Source organism: Mesocricetus auratus, unplaced genomic scaffold, assembly GCF_017639785.1.
Source record: "Mesocricetus auratus isolate SY011 unplaced genomic scaffold, BCM_Maur_2.0 Super-Scaffold_100010, whole genome shotgun sequence".
NCBI lineage: Eukaryota > Metazoa > Chordata > Mammalia > Rodentia > Cricetidae > Mesocricetus > Mesocricetus auratus.
In genome coordinates, this window is record NW_024429194.1 from 48,490,731 (window position 1) to 48,509,731 (window position 19,001).

Genomic DNA, 19,001 nt, shown 5'->3' on the forward strand with positions numbered 1-19,001 from the left:
TCTAGGTTACAAGAGTTGTATTAAAGCTAGTTTGAGGAACTTGAGCAAGTCATTTAAATTCTTAGAAGATCTTCTGGGTTTCTAGGTTGCTTCTTGCCAGCTCTAATGATAAAGCAGTACTCATTTGTTATCCTCTACCATATCCATGCCAAGTAATAAAAGGCTGCCTACTGAAGTGACGTTTCTTTTGTACAGTCATTCACCAAAGTACACACAAGATAAAATTATTAGTAATTTGACCTTTTTTTTCTTCTCAGTGTACTTTGCTGCTCTAATACTGTCTCTGAGTCAGCAGATGACAAGTGACAGGATCCATCTTTACACACCTTCTGTTAATGGGAGCCTCTGGTAAGAATTCACAGGGATATTAGCAGTTGTCATGTTAACAGCAGACGTGGGGGTGGTGCTAATGATACTTCTCCGAGTATCATTACCCATGGATCACAACCAGGCCACATTTCTGTTTATAATAAACCAGGAGAAGAAAATACCTGTTTTGGTGGTTAATAGATAATGACCCTTTTTATAGACTTACTTTTGTTTTTCTTGACATGTAGTTTCAAGTAGCCCAGGCTAACTTCAAACTCCTTATTTAGCTGAGGCTGGCTTTGAACTTCTGATCATACTGCCATACTGCCTATACCTCCTAAGTGCTGTGATTACAGGCAGAGCCACCACTCCCAGCTTATACCTGGATTTTTTTGGGGGTAGGGGATGAGACAGGGTTTCTCTGTAGCTTTGGAGCCTATCCTGACACTCCCTCTGTAGACCAGGCTGGCCTCAAACTCACAGAGATCCGCCTGCCTCTGCCTCCTAAGTGCTGGGATTAAAGGTGTGTGCCACCACTGCCGGCTTATCTGGATTTTTAAATGAACTATCTTCTTTTCAAAATATGTTGTAACTCTTCAGGTCGTCATGTGGTGTATTGGAGGTGCTCCATGCCTTTGCCCCAGGTGGAGCCATAAGACCAGGCGCAGTGGTGGCGAGGGTGGCTGGAACAGAGGCCAGGAACTGAGTAAGCAGTGCTAGGAAGAGAATATGGGGAACCGGCATTTACAGTGAGTGCTAGCTGCTGGGGTGACAGGGTGGCTGGAATTCCAGTCTGCTTTGAGAGAGTGAATAGGAGTGAGCTAAGAGAAAGAGAAGATGGTCAGTTGAAGAATATTGCCATGATGTTGTAGGGGAAATTGTCAGGACTCTTGAGGGCAAGACTAACTTTTCATTTATACTAATCTAGAGATCTGTGTAGAGTTCAAGCCGGCTTTAAACTCTGCAGATATGTGCTGAGATTTCTTCTGTAGTGGTTTGTTTTGGGAGACTCATACTTCATTTCATACTTGGTACTTCTCTAGAAGAGGACTACTTTTTACATTTGGACACGTAAGCAAAAATGAAGGTATTTCTAACGAGCATTTCTCTTCTCCAGGGCAGCAGAAATTGAGGAGCGCTTTCTCCAGCCATGGATCATTGTGAATCTGGTGGTGGCCCTTCTCGTTGGTTTATCCTGGCTCTTTTTGTCTTACAGGCCATCTGTGGATCTTAGTGAAGGTATTAAAATAAAAAGATATATGCATTCTGAAATTTCTCTCCAGTAACACTTTAGTGACAAACACATTTAAAATAAAATATTAGAAGGGCAATGAAAATACCAAGGTCTCAGAATGGCAGAAGAAACAGGGAGGAAGGCCTAGAGAGTTGGAGCCTGGAAACACTGAATGAAGGTCCTTAGCCTTCTGCACATCCGGACGGTGTGGTGTGCCTTCTTGGAATGTTAGGACGTTGCTAACGCTCTGCTTTCATTATGCTCGGTCGTCTTCTCTTGGTGAAATCATGCTTTGTCAGTGTGTCCCCTGTCACACAGGAAGTGAATCTTGTTTCATTCTGTTTTACCTTCAGTGGGCAGTGCCCGGTGAAGTCACGAATCTCCAGACCCAATGCTCTTTTCAGAGCAGGCAAAGGAAAGCTCCCATTATCAGAGGGCTAGCTCATCTCAAAAGCTCTAGGAACACTGAGTATTTTACTGTACACTATACTTCCTCGACAAGGCTTCCCTATTTTCATCCATTCACACATTAGCACGGTAGTTATGTCATTTCCACTCTTCCCTCTCCCTCTAACTCCTCTCATGTCCCTCCTTCCAAATTCATGACCTTTCTTTCAAAAATTATTTTTGTTACATTTATAGATGTAAATGTGTGTATATGTGTGTAAGTAATCAGCCTGTTAAGCCCAGCTAGTGTTGCCATATGTACATGGGAACCAGATTATACCAAACCAGAATATAATTTCCGTGTGTTTCATTTATGAATGTACTTTTGTGTGTTGTAATTCTCCTGTTGTCCCACTAAATATCTTGCTGCTTTATTCAGTTTGCTGTCTTGGGCTTTGGGGCTGAGTAGCTGGCCAGTCGGCAAAGTACTTGTTATGCAAACGTGGTGAGCTGAATTTAGGCCTCCAGTACCTGTGTAACAGCCAGGCACAGTGTTGTAGACCTACAATCCCAGCATGGAGAGGGACGAGGCAGGTGAATCCCTAAACTCATGGCCAGGCAGCCTAGCCAAACTGATGAGCTCCAGTGAGAGACCCCGCCTCAAAAAATAATGTGGAGAGCAATAGAGGAAGACAACTGACCTCAGCCTCCAGCTTCTACATGTGCACCCACGCATATGAACATGTATACAATACGCACATTCATATGCAAAAACATTACACTTTATGTATTTTGCTTTTTGTTCTCACGAGTTGTGTTTTTTGGTCATTCAAAGATTTTTTTTTAATCTAATGGTTTATGTCAGAGGACTTTCATTTTCTGTATTCACAAGTTTAATTTCTTTCTATATTTCTTGGCATTTTAATAATAAATAATGTTTTGCCGGGCGGTGGTAGTGCACGCCTTTAATCCCAGCACTCAGGAGGCAGAGGCAGGCAGATCTCCGTGAGTTCGAGGCCAGGCTGGACCGACAGCCTCCAAAACAATACAGAGAAACCCTGTCTCGTAAAACCAAAAAAAAAAAAAATGTTTTTACGTGAAACAATGGTTTGACTTTGAAAATGTCAACTAACATCACTCTGGTGTTGCTGGGACTGACCCTACATCTGCCTGGTTTGTCCATGTTGAGTCTCAGTTGCAATGTGTATGATGCATGGCAACAACTTCAGAAACCTGTTGTCTTTTAAGGATGGCAAATTTAAAAAGCGAATACAAAATGAGGGTAATACCTAGCTTATTGGGTCTTTTGGAGATGCAATGGGATAGCATATTCAAGGTATTTTAGTAGATACTCATTGTTAGTTTTGAATCCCTTGCATTTTAAATTACCTGATAGGATTTAAACTCTTAGCTTTTTAATGATCCTAGGCTTCCTAGGTGACTTGATTTTCTTGGTAAGATGTGTTGCATTGTCTTTATTATGAGTATTTTATTTTTAAGAGGTTTATGATGAATTTAAAATTTGAACTTTTAAAAATATAAAATATGTACACTTGCTACCAGCTTTGCATTTAGATTTTTTTTTACCATTTTTTTATTTTAATTTTAAATAGCTTGTTTTACATGTCAATCCCAGTTCCCTCTCCCTCCCCTCTTCCCGCACTCCCCTTCCCCCCTCCCTCCCACCCTATTGCCAAATCCTTCCACATAGGGGATATCTAGAGTCTGTCATTTTACTCTTGGTAGGGTCAAGGCACTCCCCTAAGAGTCCAGGCTGAGAGAGCTTCTCTCTTTGTGCTATAGGCACATGAAGACAGTTTGTATACCAGGGATAGACACTGATCCACAGCTCAGGGCCCCATAGGTTGCCCAGGCCTTCTCACTGACACTCACATTTGGGGGGTCCAGATCAGTCCCATGCTGGCCTCCCCACTGTCGGTCTGGGGTCCAAGAGCACTCCCCTGTTCAGATCAGCTGTCTCTGCTGGTTTTGCCAGCCCATTCTTTGCCAATTTGCTCATCACTCCTCTCTCTCTGTCACTGGGTTCCTTGGGTTCAGTTCAGTGATTAGTTGTGTGTTTGCCTCTGCTTCCATCAGTCACAGGATGAAGGCTCCCGGATGGTTATAGACATCAAGTTCATTATCAGGAATGGGCATTCGAGGTGGTCCCTCCACTATTGCTTAGCTTGCCAATTGATGTTATCCCATTAGATCACTCGAGGTCACTCTGGTGCCTGATCTGTCTTCGATCCTATGATTCCCTCTTCCCCCTATTCTACCCCCACCCCCTCAACTTCCTGTTCCCCCATGACCAACTCCCTTCCTCTTTACCCCCTCTATTCTTCCCAGGTCCCACTCCTCCCCACCCCTCGCCGTGTTCCCCATCCATTCAGAGGATCTTGTCTCCATCCTCTTCTCTTGGGTACTATGTATATATGCATATCTTTTAGGTTCTTTCCTGTTTCCCAGACTCTCTATCTGTGGAAGTGCAGACTGGCACTATCCTGATCCATATCTAAAATCCATATATGAGTGAGTACATACCATGTTTGTCTTTTTGCGACTGGGTTACCTCACTCAGGATGGTTTCTTCCAGTGCTATCCATTTCCCTGTGAATTTCAAGATTCCATTGTTTTTTTCTGCTGAGTAATACTCCATTGTGCAAATGTACCACATTTTCTCTATCCACTCTTCAGTTGAGGGGCATCTAGGTTGCTTCCAGGTTCTGGCTATTACAAACAATGCTGCTATGAACATAGTGGAGCAGATGCCCTTGTTGTATGAACCTGCCTCATTTGGATAAATGCCTAAGAGTGGAATTGCTGCCTCTTGTGGTAGATTAATTCCCATTTTCCTGAGGAATCTCCATACTGATTTCCAAAGAGGCTGTATGAGTCGGCACTCCCACCAGCAGTGGAGGAGTGTTCCTCTCTCTCCACATCCTCTCCAGCATAAATTGTCTTCGGTGTTTTTGATTCTAGCCATTCTGACAGGAGTAAGATGGTATCTCAGAGTTGTTTTGATTTGCATTTCCCTGATGGCTAAGGATGTTGAGCACTTTCTTAAGTGTCTCTTGGCCATTTTAGCCTCCTCTACTGAGAATTCTCTATTTAGCTCTGTACCCCACCTTTCAAGTGGATCCTTTGGTGTTTTGGAGACTTGTTTCTTGAGTTCTTTGTAAATTTTGGAGATTAGATCTCTGTCAGATGTAGGGTTAGTGAATATCTTTTCCCATTCTGTGGCCTGCCTTTTTGTCTTTTTGACTGTGTCCTTTGCCTTACAGAAGCTTTTTAGTTTCAGAAGGTCCCATTTGTTAATTGTCGATCTCAGTGCCTGTGCCACTGGTGTTATGTTTAGGAAGTGGTCTCCTGTACCAACTCGTTGAAGAGTATCTCCCACTTTCTCTTCTAAAAGTTTCAGTGTGGCTGGATGTATGTTGAGATCTTTGATCCATTTGGACTTAAGTTTTGTACAAGGCGATAAACCTGGATCTATCTGCAGTCTTCTGCATACCAGTACCCAGTTATGCCAGCACCATTTGTTGAAGATGCTTTCTTTTTTCCACTGTACAGTTTTAGCTTCTTTGTCAAAAATCAGGTGTTCATAGGTGTGTGGGTTAAAATTAGGGCTTTCGATTCGGTTCCATTGGTCTACCTGCCTATTTTTGTGCCAATACCAAGCTGTTTTCAGGACTATAGCTCTATAATAGAGCTTGAAGTCAGGTATGGTGATGCCTCCTGAAGTTCCTTTATTGTATAGGGATGTTTTGGCTATCCTGGGCCTTTTGTTTTTCCATATAAAGTTGATTAATGTTCTTTCCAGGTCCTTGAAGAATTGTGATGGAATTTTGATAGGGATTGCATTGAATCTATAGACTGCTTTTGGCAAGATTGCCATTTTTATTATGTTGATCCTACCAATCCAAGAGCATGGGAGATCTTTCCATTTTCTGGTATCTTCTTTGATTTCTTTCTTCAAAGACACAAAGTTCTTGATATACAGGTCTTTCACTTCCTTGGTTAACATTATCCCCAGATATTTGATGCTGTTTTTGGCTATTGTAAAAGGTGATGTTTCTCTGATTTCTTTCTCAGTCACTTCATCATCTGTATATAATAGGGCCACTGATTTTTTTGAGTTTACCTTGTATCCTGCCACATTGCTGAAGGTGTTTATCAGCTCTAGGAGTAACCTTGCGGAGTTTTTTGGGTCACTTATGTAAACTATCATATCATCTGCAAATAGTGAAAGTTTGACTTCTTCTTTTCCTATTTGTATCCCCTTTATCTCCTTTTGTTGTCTTATTGCTGTAGCTAGAACTTCAAGTACAATATTGAAGAGATATGGAGAGAGTGGACAGCCTTGTCTTGTTCCTGATTTTAGAGGAATTGCTTTGAGTTTCTCTCCATTTAGTTTGATGTTAGCTGTTGGTTTACTGTATATTGCTTTTATTATATTCAGGTACGTTCCTGTTATCCCTGATCTCTCTAGGACCTTTATCATGAAGGGGTGCTGGATTTTGTCAAAGGCTTTTTCAGCATCTAGTGAGATGATCATGTGGTTTTTCTTTCGCAGATTGTTAATATGGTGGATTACATTGATAGATTTTCTAATGTTGAACCATCCCTGCATTCCTGGAATGAAGCCTACTTGATCATGGTGGATGATTTTTCTGATGTGTTCTTGAATCCGGTTTGCAAGTATTTTATTGAGTATTTTTGCATCAATGTTCATGAGGGAAATTGGTCTATAGTCCTCTTTCTTAGTTGTGTCTTTGTGTGGCTTGGGTATCAAGGTAATTGTAGCCTCGTAGAAAGAGTTTGGCAGTGAGCCTCCTGCTTCTATTGTGTGGAATACTTTGACGAGTATTGGAATGAGCTCTTCTTTGAATTTCTGGTAGAATTCTGTACTGAAGCCATCTGGGCCTGGGCTTTTTTGTTTGGGAGACTTTTGATGACTGCTTCTATTTCATTAGGGGTTATAGGTCTGTTTAGATTATTTATCTGTTCTTGATTTAGTTTTGGCAAGTGATATCTATCCAGGAAATTGTCCATTTCCTTTAAATTTTCAAATTTTGTGGAGTACAGATTTTCAAAGTATGCCCTGATGATTCTCTTGATTTCCTCAGAGTCCGTTGTTATGTCCCCTTTTTCATCCCTGATTTTGTTAATTAGCATGTTCTCTCTCTGTCTTTTGGTTAGTTTGGACAGAGGTTTGTCTATTTTGTTGATTTTCTCAAAGAACCAACTCTTTGTTTCATTGATTCTTCTCAGTGTTTTCCTGGTTTCTACTTGATTGATTTCAGCCCTCAATTTGATTATTTCCTGGCGTCTGCTCCTCCTGGGGAGTTTGCTTCTTTTTGTTCTAGAACATTCAGCTGTGCTATTAATTCTCTAGTATGACTGTTCTCCAGTTTTTTCATGTGGGCACTTAGTGTTATAAACTTTCCTCTCAGCACTGCTTTCAAAGTGTCCCATAAGTTTGTGTATGTTGTGTCTTCATTCTCATTGAAATCGAGGAAGTCTTTAATTTCTTTTTTTATTTGTTCCTTTACCCAGGGATGGTGCAATTGTGCATTGTTCAATCTCCATGAGTTTGTAGGGTTTCTGCGATTTGTGTTATTGTTGAATTCTAATGTTAATGCATGGTGGTCTGATAAGATGCAGGGGGTTATTCCAATTTTTTTGTATCTGTGGAGATTTGCTATGTTTCCTATTATGTGGTCAATTTTAGAGAAGGTTCCATGTGGTGCCGAGAAAAAGGTATATCCCTTTGTATTTGGGTGGAGTGTTCTAGATGTCTGTTAAACCCAGTTGGGTCATAACTTCTATTAATTCTTTTGTTTCTTTGTTAAGTTTCTGTCTGGAGGTCCTGTCTAACGGTGAGAGCGGAGTGTTGAAGTCTCCTACTATTAGTGTGTGAGATTTTATGTGCATTTTGAGCTTTAGTAATGTTTCTTTCACGAATGTAGGTGCCTTTGTATTTGGGGCGTAGATGTTTAAAATCGAGACTTCGTCTTGATGTATTTTTCCTTTGATGAATATGAAGTGCCCTTCTTCATCTCTTTTGATTGATTTTAATTTGAAGTCTAATTTGTTAGGTATTAGGATTGCTACGCCCGCTTGTTTCTTGGGGCCGTTTGATTGGAAGATCTTTTCCCAGCCCTTTACTCTGAGATAACGTCTGTCTTTGGTGTTGAGATGTGTTTCTTGTATGCAGCAGAAGGAAGGGTTCTGTCTTCGTATCCATTCTGCTAGTCTGTGTCTTTTTATAGGCAAGTTGAGGCCGTTGACATTGAGGGATATTAATGACCATTGATAGGTGATCCTTGTTTGCGCTTGATTTATTGTTAGTGAAGTTATTTTGTGTAGTTTCTCCTCCCTTTTTCTTTTGGTGTTTTGTAAAGTATGATTATATATTGCCTGTGTCTTTGTGAATGTAGTTATCTTCCTTGGCTCTAGGTTTTCCTTCTAGCATTTTCTGTAGAGCTGGATTCATGGATACGTATTGTTTAAATCTGGCTTTGTCATGGAATATTTTGTTTTCTCCATCTATGGTAATTGAGAGCTTTGCTGGATATAGTAGTCTGGGCTGGCATCCTTGTTCCCTTAGAGTTTGTAGGACATCTGACCAGGATCTTCTGGCTTTCATCGTTTCCATTGAGAAGTCAGGTGTAATTCGGATAGGTCTGCCTTTGTATGTTACTTGGCCTTTTTCTTTAGCTGCTCTTAATATTTTCTCTTTACTCTGTAGGTTTGATGTTTTGATTATTATATGGCGAGGTGACTTCTTTTTCTGGTCAAGCCTATTTGGTGTTCTGTAAGATTCTTGTACTTTCATAGGCATATCTTTCTTTAGGTTAGGGAAGTTTTCTTCTATGATTTTGTTGAATATGTTTTCTGTACCTTTAAGTTGAAGTTCTTCACCTTCTTCTATACCTATTATTCTCAGGTTTGGCTTCTTCACGGTGTCCCATATTTCCTGGATATTTTGTGTTAAGGATTTGTTGGTTTTGAGATTTTCTTTGGTTGACGACTCTATATCCTCTAATGAGTCTTCAACACCTGAGATTCTCTCTTCTATCTCTTGTATTCTATTGGTGATACTTGCATCTGTAGTTCCAGACCGTTTACCGAGCTTTTCTATTTCCAGCATCCCTTCATTCTGTGTTTTCTTTATCGTTTCTATTTCAGCTTTCAATCCTTCAACTGTTTGAGCTGTTTCCTTAATTTTCTTGGTTGTTTTTTCTTGGTGCTCTCTAGATTCTTTGAGAGATTTGTTTATTTCTTGAATTTTTCCCCCATTTCATGGATTTTGTTTGTTTGTTTTTTCTTCTATTTCTTTAAGGGATTTCCTCGTTTCTTCTTTGAGGGTCTCCATCATCTTCATGAAATAATTTTTAAGGTCTGTCTCCTCTTCTTCATCTATGTAGTGCTTTTCGGGTCTTGCTGGTGTTGGATCCCTGGATTCTGGTGGGGTCATGTTGGTGTTTCTATTGCTGAGTGATCTCTTATTCTGTCTTCTTCCCATCTCTTCTTCCAGTGGGTGCTGGTGGGGTCTTTCTGTCTCCACTGGTCTCCTTCCTTACTGCAGCTGAAGCTGGGGATGCTGAAGCTGGACTCGCTGGGGTTGGGGTCTTGGAGGGGCTGATCTCTTTCCTGAAGCTGGACTCCCTGGGGTTGGGGTCTTGGAGGGGCTGATGTCTTTCCTGTGTGGGCGGCTCTTCTGGAAGCCAGGAGCGGCCCCGAAGATGGAGGGGGATGGGTGATGGGCGGGCGGTCCCCGCTGGAGACCCAATCTCTCCTGAAGCTGGGCTCCCTGGGGTTGGGGTCTTGGAGGGGCTGATCTCTTTCCTGTGTGGGCGGGTCTTCTGGATGCTGGGAGCAGCCCAGAAGATCGAGGGGGATGGGTGATGGGCGGGCGGTCCTCCCCCGCCGGAGACCCAATCTCACCTGAAGCTGGGCTCCCTGGGGTTGGAGTCGCATTTAGATTAAAAGGAAAAAAAAAACCCAACTCCCGGAATAATTTATACTTGTGCTTGAGGACTTTGTATTACTATGCATAAATCAGTATTTATTAAGCTGCATCTCTATTTTGAGGAACTGGGAAAATGTTTAAAGTGTGGTGTGTTCACTGTTTTCTCCAGAGCTACTGTTCTTCTCTGGTGTGGAAGAGAACCCTGACAAAGGAATCCAAGCATCTTCATAGTGCCAACTCCTTCACTGCAGTAAAGACCTGCACTTCCCCACTCTCGTTTTCAAGTATATTTTTATAAGATGTGTGCATGTGTATTTATAATTGAACTTTTGTTATATAATGCTGAAATGCTTCTGAAGATTATGAAAAATGTTTAAATTGCATCTGGTCTTTATACCCAACATTGATTTCTATAGTATTGTCACCTTAGTGATACAGGAGATAGTGGACTGAAAAAGCAGGTGAAAGTGTTTGCTTCCTGTTCTCTCAAATTTGCTGTATTCATAATCATAATAAAAAGCACCAATTTAGAAAAGCCATAACTTCAGTGTTAATACAATATACATCACGTTTCAATGTCACCTTAGAGAATAGGGTAGAAGGCTAAATGCCTTCATTTTATATTTTTGATGTCTCCTTATTGAACACACTACAGTATAAAGTCTGTGTTTTCTGGTCAAGTGTTTGTATATTGTGTAATAATTATGTTGTAATTTAAATGGAAAAATGTTTAATGTCATGGCTAATAAAACAGACAGGTATCCTTTTGTTTGAAAGTTTTATTTTTCCCTTTTAAAATCTGTGCTGGCTGTTGCCTTACCTGGCTACACGTCAGCATCTCTGGGGGTGTTGGGGAAAACAGCTGTAACAGTGTAGGAGTGGAGGCAGAGTCTGGAGCTCAAGGCTTCCCTCAGCTACTTAGCAAGCTCGAGTCCAGCCTGAGCTACATAAGAGTCCATTTCAGAAACCACAAACTCAAACGCAGCAGCAGAGAGGCCAAGCCATAAACCAGCTTAGGCCTGTGATTTGGACTAACCTCTGTAGAGTACCCGTCTGTGCCCCCCCCACGGCCCCACCATTACAGTTGATGGATGTCAAACCTAGGGTCTCATTCTGGTAGGCAGGTGCCCTGCCACTGGGCCACATCCTTAACCCTTGTGTTTCTGTTTGTTTGATGAGAAAGGGTCTCGCTGTGTATCCCAGACTGATCTCTAACTCTGGATCCTCCTTCCCCATCTGAGGTTGCAGGGCCCTGGTTCTTCTTATAAGTCACAAAAAGCATGAGTGTAAGTTCACCATCCTCATTCTCACAGTCTGTCAGCTATCTTTAGGTTTCTTGGAAATTCCACTCTTGGGGTGGGTTCTGTATGGAAATAGCTGTCTTCACACACTTCAAATGCTTCTTCAGCTGGTGTCTGTGAGTGCCTACAGCATACGTCACTGCTAGAACAGAAAGTGACTAATGGCTGTTGGACACATCCCTGGAACTGTTGGGCCTCCCTGACCAGCACGCAACTGAATGTTGTGTAGCAGGTGATTGACAGACTGATAATTGAGGTGGTTGTCCCTGAGGATTGGTCTGTAAGGCCAGAGTTGCTGAACAGGGATTCACTTGTGATAGAATTGTGACTCTACAGGCAGTTCTGCCTATCCAGTCAGTTTTAGTTGTCAATGTGACAGGCAATGGTTCTCACATTGACAGCCGCTGGGAGTGTGCAGTCTGCTTTGCAGCAACTGCAGGGAAGTTGAGCTGAGATTTATTACATCTGAACTGTGTCATCAAGGAGAAACAGGAAAAGCTGCTATCAATGCGGGGGATGTAGTAGGCTGGGCAATGGCCTCTAATGGCCATTCATGCCCTAATTCCTGGAGTTCATGAGTATATTATTTCCTACAGCAAAAGAGGTTATGCAGATGGCACTGGGGATAAGAATCTTGAAATGGGGAGTTTTCTCCTTTGTGGGAGTGGCTCATGTAGCCTGGTGATGTTTCCTAAAGGAATAAACCTTTCCAATATCTCATCAAAGAGCTCTTGGTCAGTTGTGATGATTCTGCTTCTAAAGATGGAAGGGCCATCAGTGACCCCAAAAGTCCGGGAACAGACTCTTCTTACCCAACAGCCGACAGAAACACAGACATCCCAGCCCATGTGTTCTATCACAGATGAGCAGCGGGTCCTCCTACAGAGCCTCCAGGAAGCATCACAGTGCTGTGGTCTCTTGGTTTGAATCCAGTTATTTCTGTACTAGACTGTAATACAGTCATAAAAGACAGTAGCTCTGTGTTAGGTACACTGCTGGGCATGTTCCTAAGAGCATAGAGAATGGGGAACTTTGCACTGCAGATGGAGAAAGCTGGCTACATTAATAATGTTATATTGACACTGGAAGGATGGTCTTTGAATAAGACTTGGATTTCAAATCTCCCAATATACTCCAGCAAGCACACAGTCCCTGAGCAGCTGATGGGACAAATCCTTCAGCAAAAACTCAGCAGTGAATAGTGCCCTTAAATGCCCTTCTCCGATAATGAGATTGATGACTACCTTATATGCCATCCTAGAGCTTTCATCCAGCAGCTGATGTAAGCAGAAGCAGATATCCACAGAACTCTGGAATCCAGTTGCAGAGAGGGAGGAGTGATGAGCAAAAGGGTCAAGACCAGGAAAACCCCACAGAAACAGCTGACCTAAACAACGGGGAGCTCATGGACCCTAGACTGATAACATGGGACTGTTCCAGCACCCCTGAATGAGTATGTCAGTTTGGAGGTGTGGCTAATCTATGGGCCTCTGGTAGTGGGTCAATATTTATCCCTAGTACACGAATGGACTTTGGAAGCCCGCTCCACATAGAGGGATACTCTCTCAGCCTAGACACACGGGGTAGGGTCTAGGCCCTGCTCCAAATGATATGACAGACTTTGGAGAGTCCCCCATGAAAGACCTCACCCTTCCTGGGGAGCAGAAAGGGGATGAGAGAGAGGTTCAGTGTGGGGTAGGGGAGGAGGAGAGGGAGAGGGAACTGCGATTGACATGTAACAAGCTTGTTTCTAACTAAATTTAAAAAGGAAAAAAAATAAAACAAAGAACTCAGCAGTGGATGCCAAAGATTCCTTTGACTATAATGATTAGGGAAGTTCAAAGCAGATTCAAGGCAATCGACTAAGGCTGTAGATGAGACTATCAGACCTGTCAATCTGAATCTTTGAGGATGAAGCCTAGGTTTATGGGAGAAGAGGATAGGGTGGATGGACACCTTTGGAGGATCTTAATCTACTTAGAGAGAGCTGAGAATGGAGAAATCTAGGAGAGGTCTGATGTGAGCAGGGGTTTTGTGAGATGCAGTGATTCCAACTATGTGTATGTAAATGCCATCACCATATGTGTGTATAAATAATGGGACAGGGGCATTGTGCCACAGGGCAAATGTGGAATTCAAAGGACAACTTTGTGCATTTGGTCCACCTTCCTCCTTTACATGGGTGGGTTCTGGGGACCAAACTCAGGTCACCAGGCTCAAGCAAGAATCTTTACCAGCTGAGTCAGATCACCAACTCAGCTCAGCTCAGCATTAAAAAAAAGTTTTATTTTTATTTATGTAAACCTGTGGGTGCCTGTGCAGGCTAGAAAAAGTGTCTGATTCCTTGGAACTGGAGTTACAAGCAGTTGTGAGCCACCAAGTGTGGGTGCTGGGAACTGAACTCAGGACCTCCGAAAGAACAGCAGGTGCTCTTAACTGCTCAACAGTCTCTCCAGGTCTTCAGAGTAGCATCTTTTTGTAGATCTTAAAACACAATGTTGTGAGATATTAGCAGCCTAGGTTTAATATTAATTTTTTTAACCTCATTTGCTTTTTCTTTGTATGTCTCCCCTTTTTTTTTCTTTCAAAATCTTTGGAAGGGAAGTTTGTCCTGAGAATTAAGGGCATTTGTTTATGAATGTACAGAATTAAAGGAACAGGAAAACGTAATTCTATAACATCTAATATCCAGTCCATTTTCAAACTTTCCTAGTTGTTCCTCAGATGAAATCATATCTCATTTGGTGCTTATCTCTCAATGTAAAATGACGTACTTAGTTTTAAGTTTAAAAGCTTTAAATCTGCTTGTTCTCTGTGTACGTGTGTGGATGTGTACAGCAGGGTCAGAAATAAGCCTATGGGAGTCAGGTCTCTTTCCACATGTGGTTTTGGGGAGTATCGTGCCATATCCTGACCAAACCCCAGACCTGGACAGGTGAAATCCTTGTAGGACATGCAGAAGGACCTCATTAGTTTACCCTATGCCTTCTATCATGTGAGCACAGGATATCTAGAGGACACTGCCCATTAGGAAGCAAAGACTAGGCCCTCAGCAGACAGGGTTTCTCTGTGTAACATTCCTGGCTGTCCTGGAACTAGCTCTTTAGACCAGGCTGGCCTCGAACCCAGAGCTTCTTTAATTACCAGAGATTCCAAATGGAGATAAGCTTGTCCCCTATTCTTCAGGCCCCACCCAGAAAACATTATGCATTCTGGGAAAATGCATAGAACTAATTGCTAAGCTGACCTGCAGAATCAGACTCTCTTTAAGGAGCCAATAAATGAATAAGTTTTTTGTTTTGTTTTTGTTTGGTTTGCTTTCTCCCTCCCCCCAAACAGGGTTTCTGTTTATAGCCCTGACTGTCCTGGAACTTGCTCTCTAGACCAGACTGGCCTGGAACTCACAGAGATCCATTTGTGTCTGTCTTCTACATGCTGGAATTAAAGGCCCTTGTCACCACCTCCCCTCAGGAATAGTTTTACAGTACAAATAAAGCCATGCCATTGTGAAACAAAACCAACACTGAGATTACTTCATCTGTGGTGCTAGGTAAACTTCATGCCGCATTACTTGAACCCTTAGGAAGCCAGGATGAGTTGGGAAAACAAATATCTCTGGGGTGGAGATTAAGCACCGTGAGGCACAGACCCACACTGATAGACAACACATAGGAGTTAAGGGGCTTGCGACTGTGTGCCATGCAGCCTGAAAGGGAAAGACCCAATTGTTGTTCCTAAAGAATTTGTCCTTAGAGATTAGCAGCTGCTAGGGTGAGTCCATGCCAAGCAGCAGGTTGGAGACAGCTCTTAACTGTGTCCTTGGAGCACATGACAAACATGCTGCCTGCCTTCGGACGGGTCTAAATCTACTTAGAGAAGAGATGGGAGTGGAGAGCCTAGGAAAGGTCTGTAGGTGAGATTGGGTATGAGCAGGAGCTGTGGAAAACGAAGTTTCCAGTGGTAGAGATTAAAGGTGACTTTTGAGCCTACTCTTGCCTACAAGACTACATTTCAAATATTCTAGCAGCAAATAATGGCTCTGAGATAAGTAAACATCTAAAACGCTTTCTATTTTTAAAAGTCTAATGAGCACCTGTGAGATGGTGGCGCACGCCTTTGATCCCAGCACTCGGGAGGCAGGGGCAAGTGAATCTTTGTGGGTTCGAGGCCAGCCTGGTCTAAAGAGCTAGTTCCAGGACAGCCAGGAATATTACACAGAGAAACCCTGTCTCAAAAAGCAAAAGCAAACCAAGAAAGTCTAATATGCTATCCAGCTTGCTTTAGAGCCACCTTAAAAATATTTTTTAAATGTTAAAAAGCCAATAAAGTCTGGGAGATTCTGGGTTTGCTTTCTGTATAATGGCAAAATTATTCTAATATTGAAACAGCAGAAGGAATTTATGAATCAGGCTGGGAAACTATAGAGTAAACCATTATACTTTTCTATATGAGAGGCATCCCAGAATAGGAACAGCAAAGGGAAGTAGGGTTCTTGTATAAAGGATTATTTTTTAAAGGGTCAGGAGAATGTGACATTACTACATTAATTTCGAACATATTAGAGCTCTGGAGGTAAGAAAAATACATGGCTGTGTCCTGTGTTTGTGGACTAGTCAGATAAAGGTGTCCAAGTATGTTGCTGGAAATATACACTTGGTGCACAGGTGACACTGCACAGAAAGTGATGTCTGATAACATAAATCTAATGGAATGGTGTGGAGAGAAGAGGGCCCCTCAGTCTTAAGTAGCATTTAGTACAATGTGGAGGAGGTTGCCCACCTGCGGGCTCTGAATTCCGGAGGAAATGTAAACTGCCGGACAAGGAGCCAGAGCAGATAGATGGTCCACTTTGCTAAATTCACCCCTCCAAAGCCAGGCGGCCTCCAGCCACGCAGCCTAGGCGTTCTGCACGTGGTCCAGGAAAGCGCGGGAAAGGCAGCTGCGCGTGCGCAGCCAAGAAGCGGTTAGGTTAGTGGCAAACAGGGCCCTGAAGAGAATGTAACAATGGAGTTACCTCCTCCGGGAAACCGGAGGGTTTCCATCAGTAACCCTCAAGAGACACCGCGCAAGTTTAGCATCTCCCAGGGGTTGATGCGTCACCGCCCTTCTCTGGCCTCCTCGGCTGGTACCTCGAGGTTCTCCACCCCAGGCCCAGGCGGCATGCAGCCCCAGTCCACGCTGCCCAACCACATTCTCCAGAATAGCTCCCTGAGCCCTCCAGACACCTCCATGTTGCACAGAGCATCCAATGTCTCTTCTATGCGATTTGCCGATGAACAAGGCAAGACACCCCCGGCCACGGAAAAAGACAAAGCGAAGAAGGACAAGGGCAAGAGCACGGGGACTCGGCTGCTGAACGTGAGTGGCCCGAGGGCAGGGCAGGCTGAAGATGGGAGGCCTGAGGTGCCCTAGGGACTGAAAGGGTCAGTGCTCGCAATCCTGGGACCTCCCGCACTTAAAAGGGGTGCCACTAGAGACCTTAGGCAATTACTTAAACTTCCGGTTATATGTAAGACAGTGAGGAACCGTCACTACATGCTCATGGCAGTCAATACCAATGCTGACATGTCATTTATCTGAGTATGTGCCGAACCCCAGAAACCTTATTTTTATTAATTTATTTTTGTTATGGAGGGTTTTTAGTTTTTTTGTTTGTTTGTTTTGTCTTACTACATAAGCCCTGGCTGATCTGGTACTGTGTTAGTTCCTTATCCCTGCCCTCCTTTCTGATCTGACAGTTTTCTATAAGGATAAAGAATCAGTTCCTTTCTCTTTCCCTTTGTGTATCTACTGTAGGTCTTATCTTTGTGGTTCCTATGAGATTATGTAAAACACTTAGAGCTACAGTCTGAATTTATTAACAACTTCAATGACATACAGAAACTACTCTTTTACCCCTCCCACTCATTTTGACTTGGCGATGCTATTTACATGTAACTATTTTGACTTTTTAAAATTCAAATATTTATTTTACATCTCGGCCTCAACTCCCAGCTGGTCCTCCCCTTCCAGTCTCTCCCCTCTCCCCCCATCATTTATATCAGAGATAAGCAATTTATATGCCACTGTTACAATATTAGGATATTATGACTTTTTCTATAAATTTACCTTCACTAGTAAATAAATTATGTAACTGTATAGTTTCAAATAATTTTCTTGGAGCTCAGGTGTTTTTTATTTCTTTATCAAGGCCACTGTTGATACTTTTATATTTTTCATTTTATTGACTGTATCAATCATACTTAGAATATTTAGCTGTTTTAATCATATCTCTGTGCTAAACTTCAAACTTTGTGTCCTGCTTTCCAGATTTTTGTTGAATTGTTTTCTTTGGTTCCCTGGACATTCTTAAATCATTTAGAATGCTCTTTCAGAAATGTATGGATTTCCTTTTCTTTGGAGTTGCTTATTAGGAAATTGCTCCTTGGTGGTGTCATGTTTCCCTGTGTGTGTGTGTGTGTGTGTGTGTGTGTGTGTGTGTGTGTGTGTATGTGTGTGTGTGCCGATGGTTGTGCCCTTGAGGGAGAAGACTTGGTAGACAGTTTGGTGTGGGTGTGCTGGTTAGGTAGGCTTTGGAGGTTCTTGCATAATCTCCATGTAGCTCAATCAGAAGAGGCCGCTTGTGTCTTTTGAAGGGTTCTTCCAGTTCATTAGAAGTGTTTATGTTGGAAGAACATTGTTTGTAGCTGTAGCAATTACCTTATACAGCAAAACAGTGTGATGGAATTTAAATGGGGAGATTATCCTGATAATCAGAGTGGGCCCTAGAGTCAATCACAAATGTCCTTATAAGAGAGATTTAGAGGAAGATCTGGGCATGCTCAGAAGAGAAAAAAGAGAGACTATGGAAGCAGAGATAGCAGTGATGCAACCAAGAACTCTGAAGAGGCAAGAACGGGTTTTCCTCACAGCCTCCTGAGTGGGATGGTCCCGATGACCCCGTGATTTTAGCTCAATGTATTGATTTGGACTTATGACTCATGGATGGGGTATGGCAGCATTATGTCTCCAAAAAGTTTAGGAAAGCAAATATATTAATGATAATAATTACAGCTATCTAATTGTGACATAATAGGGGTGATTCTAAATTTCTTTAATTACATCCTTAGCAGTGGAAAACACATAAACACCTACTAGCAATGTGTGTTATGTATCTATACATTGTGTGTGTGGCAACTTATTTCAAAATTCACACAGCCCAAATTTTTAGATGATAAATGGTCAGACTTGGTGGCATAGGCCTATATAAGCCCAGCTACTCTTAGGAAGCAAAGGCAGGAAGTTCACATATTCAGAGCATGTCTGGCTACAGAGTGAATTCCAGGCCACACTGGGTAACCTGAGGAGCCCTGTCTCAAAATAAGAAGTAAAACTATAGCAGGGTCTCAGTGACAGAGGACTTATCTAGCAGGTACTAGGCTGTAGATGAAAAACTGAAGGAATGAGTGAATGAACAAGGGAACCAAGGGAGGAAGGAGATTTCTAATTGATTTAACTATTTTCTATTTATTAGTACAAAATCAAACCATCACCATGCTTGAAAAGCATGTTCTGAAAGTCAAGTTCTAATGTCAGTTTATTTCAGGGCTTGATTTTGATTTTTTTTTCTTTGAGATAGGGTTTCTCTGTATTGTTTTGGAGGCTGTTCTGGAACTCGATCTGTAGTCCAGGCTGGCCTCGAACTCACAGAGATCCACCTGCCTCTGCCTCCCGAGTGTTGGGATTAAAGGCGTGTGCCACCAACGCCCAGATTTGCTTTTGGTTTTTAACTTGCATTTTTTGTACATCTGTT

The 19,001-nt window shown here is 42.4% G+C and overlaps 2 protein-coding genes across 5 annotated transcripts in view; both read left to right on the forward strand.

The window, feature by feature from the left end:
* Tmem237 (transmembrane protein 237) overlaps positions 1–10,676 on the forward strand; it is a 29,223-nt gene extending 18,547 nt beyond the window's left edge. For all 4 annotated transcript variants that reach the window (XM_013113655.3, XM_013113654.3, XM_005070658.4 and 1 more), the window contains 3 exons: positions 258–348; positions 1,427–1,548; positions 10,078–10,676. In XM_013113655.3, the coding sequence (XP_012969109.1) occupies positions 258–348; positions 1,427–1,548; positions 10,078–10,139 (275 nt within the window). In that variant the 3' untranslated portion in view covers positions 10,140–10,676. The remainder of the gene's footprint in view (positions 1–257; positions 349–1,426; positions 1,549–10,077) is intronic.
* Positions 10,677–16,178: 5,502 nt separating this feature from the next.
* The window catches only part of C2cd6 (C2 calcium dependent domain containing 6), a 43,191-nt gene continuing 40,368 nt past the window's right edge, over positions 16,179–19,001 (forward strand). Inside the window, exon 1 of the mRNA XM_040753546.1 lies at positions 16,179–16,567. Within this exon, the coding sequence (XP_040609480.1) occupies positions 16,214–16,567 (354 nt within the window). The 5' untranslated portion in view covers positions 16,179–16,213. The remainder of the gene's footprint in view (positions 16,568–19,001) is intronic.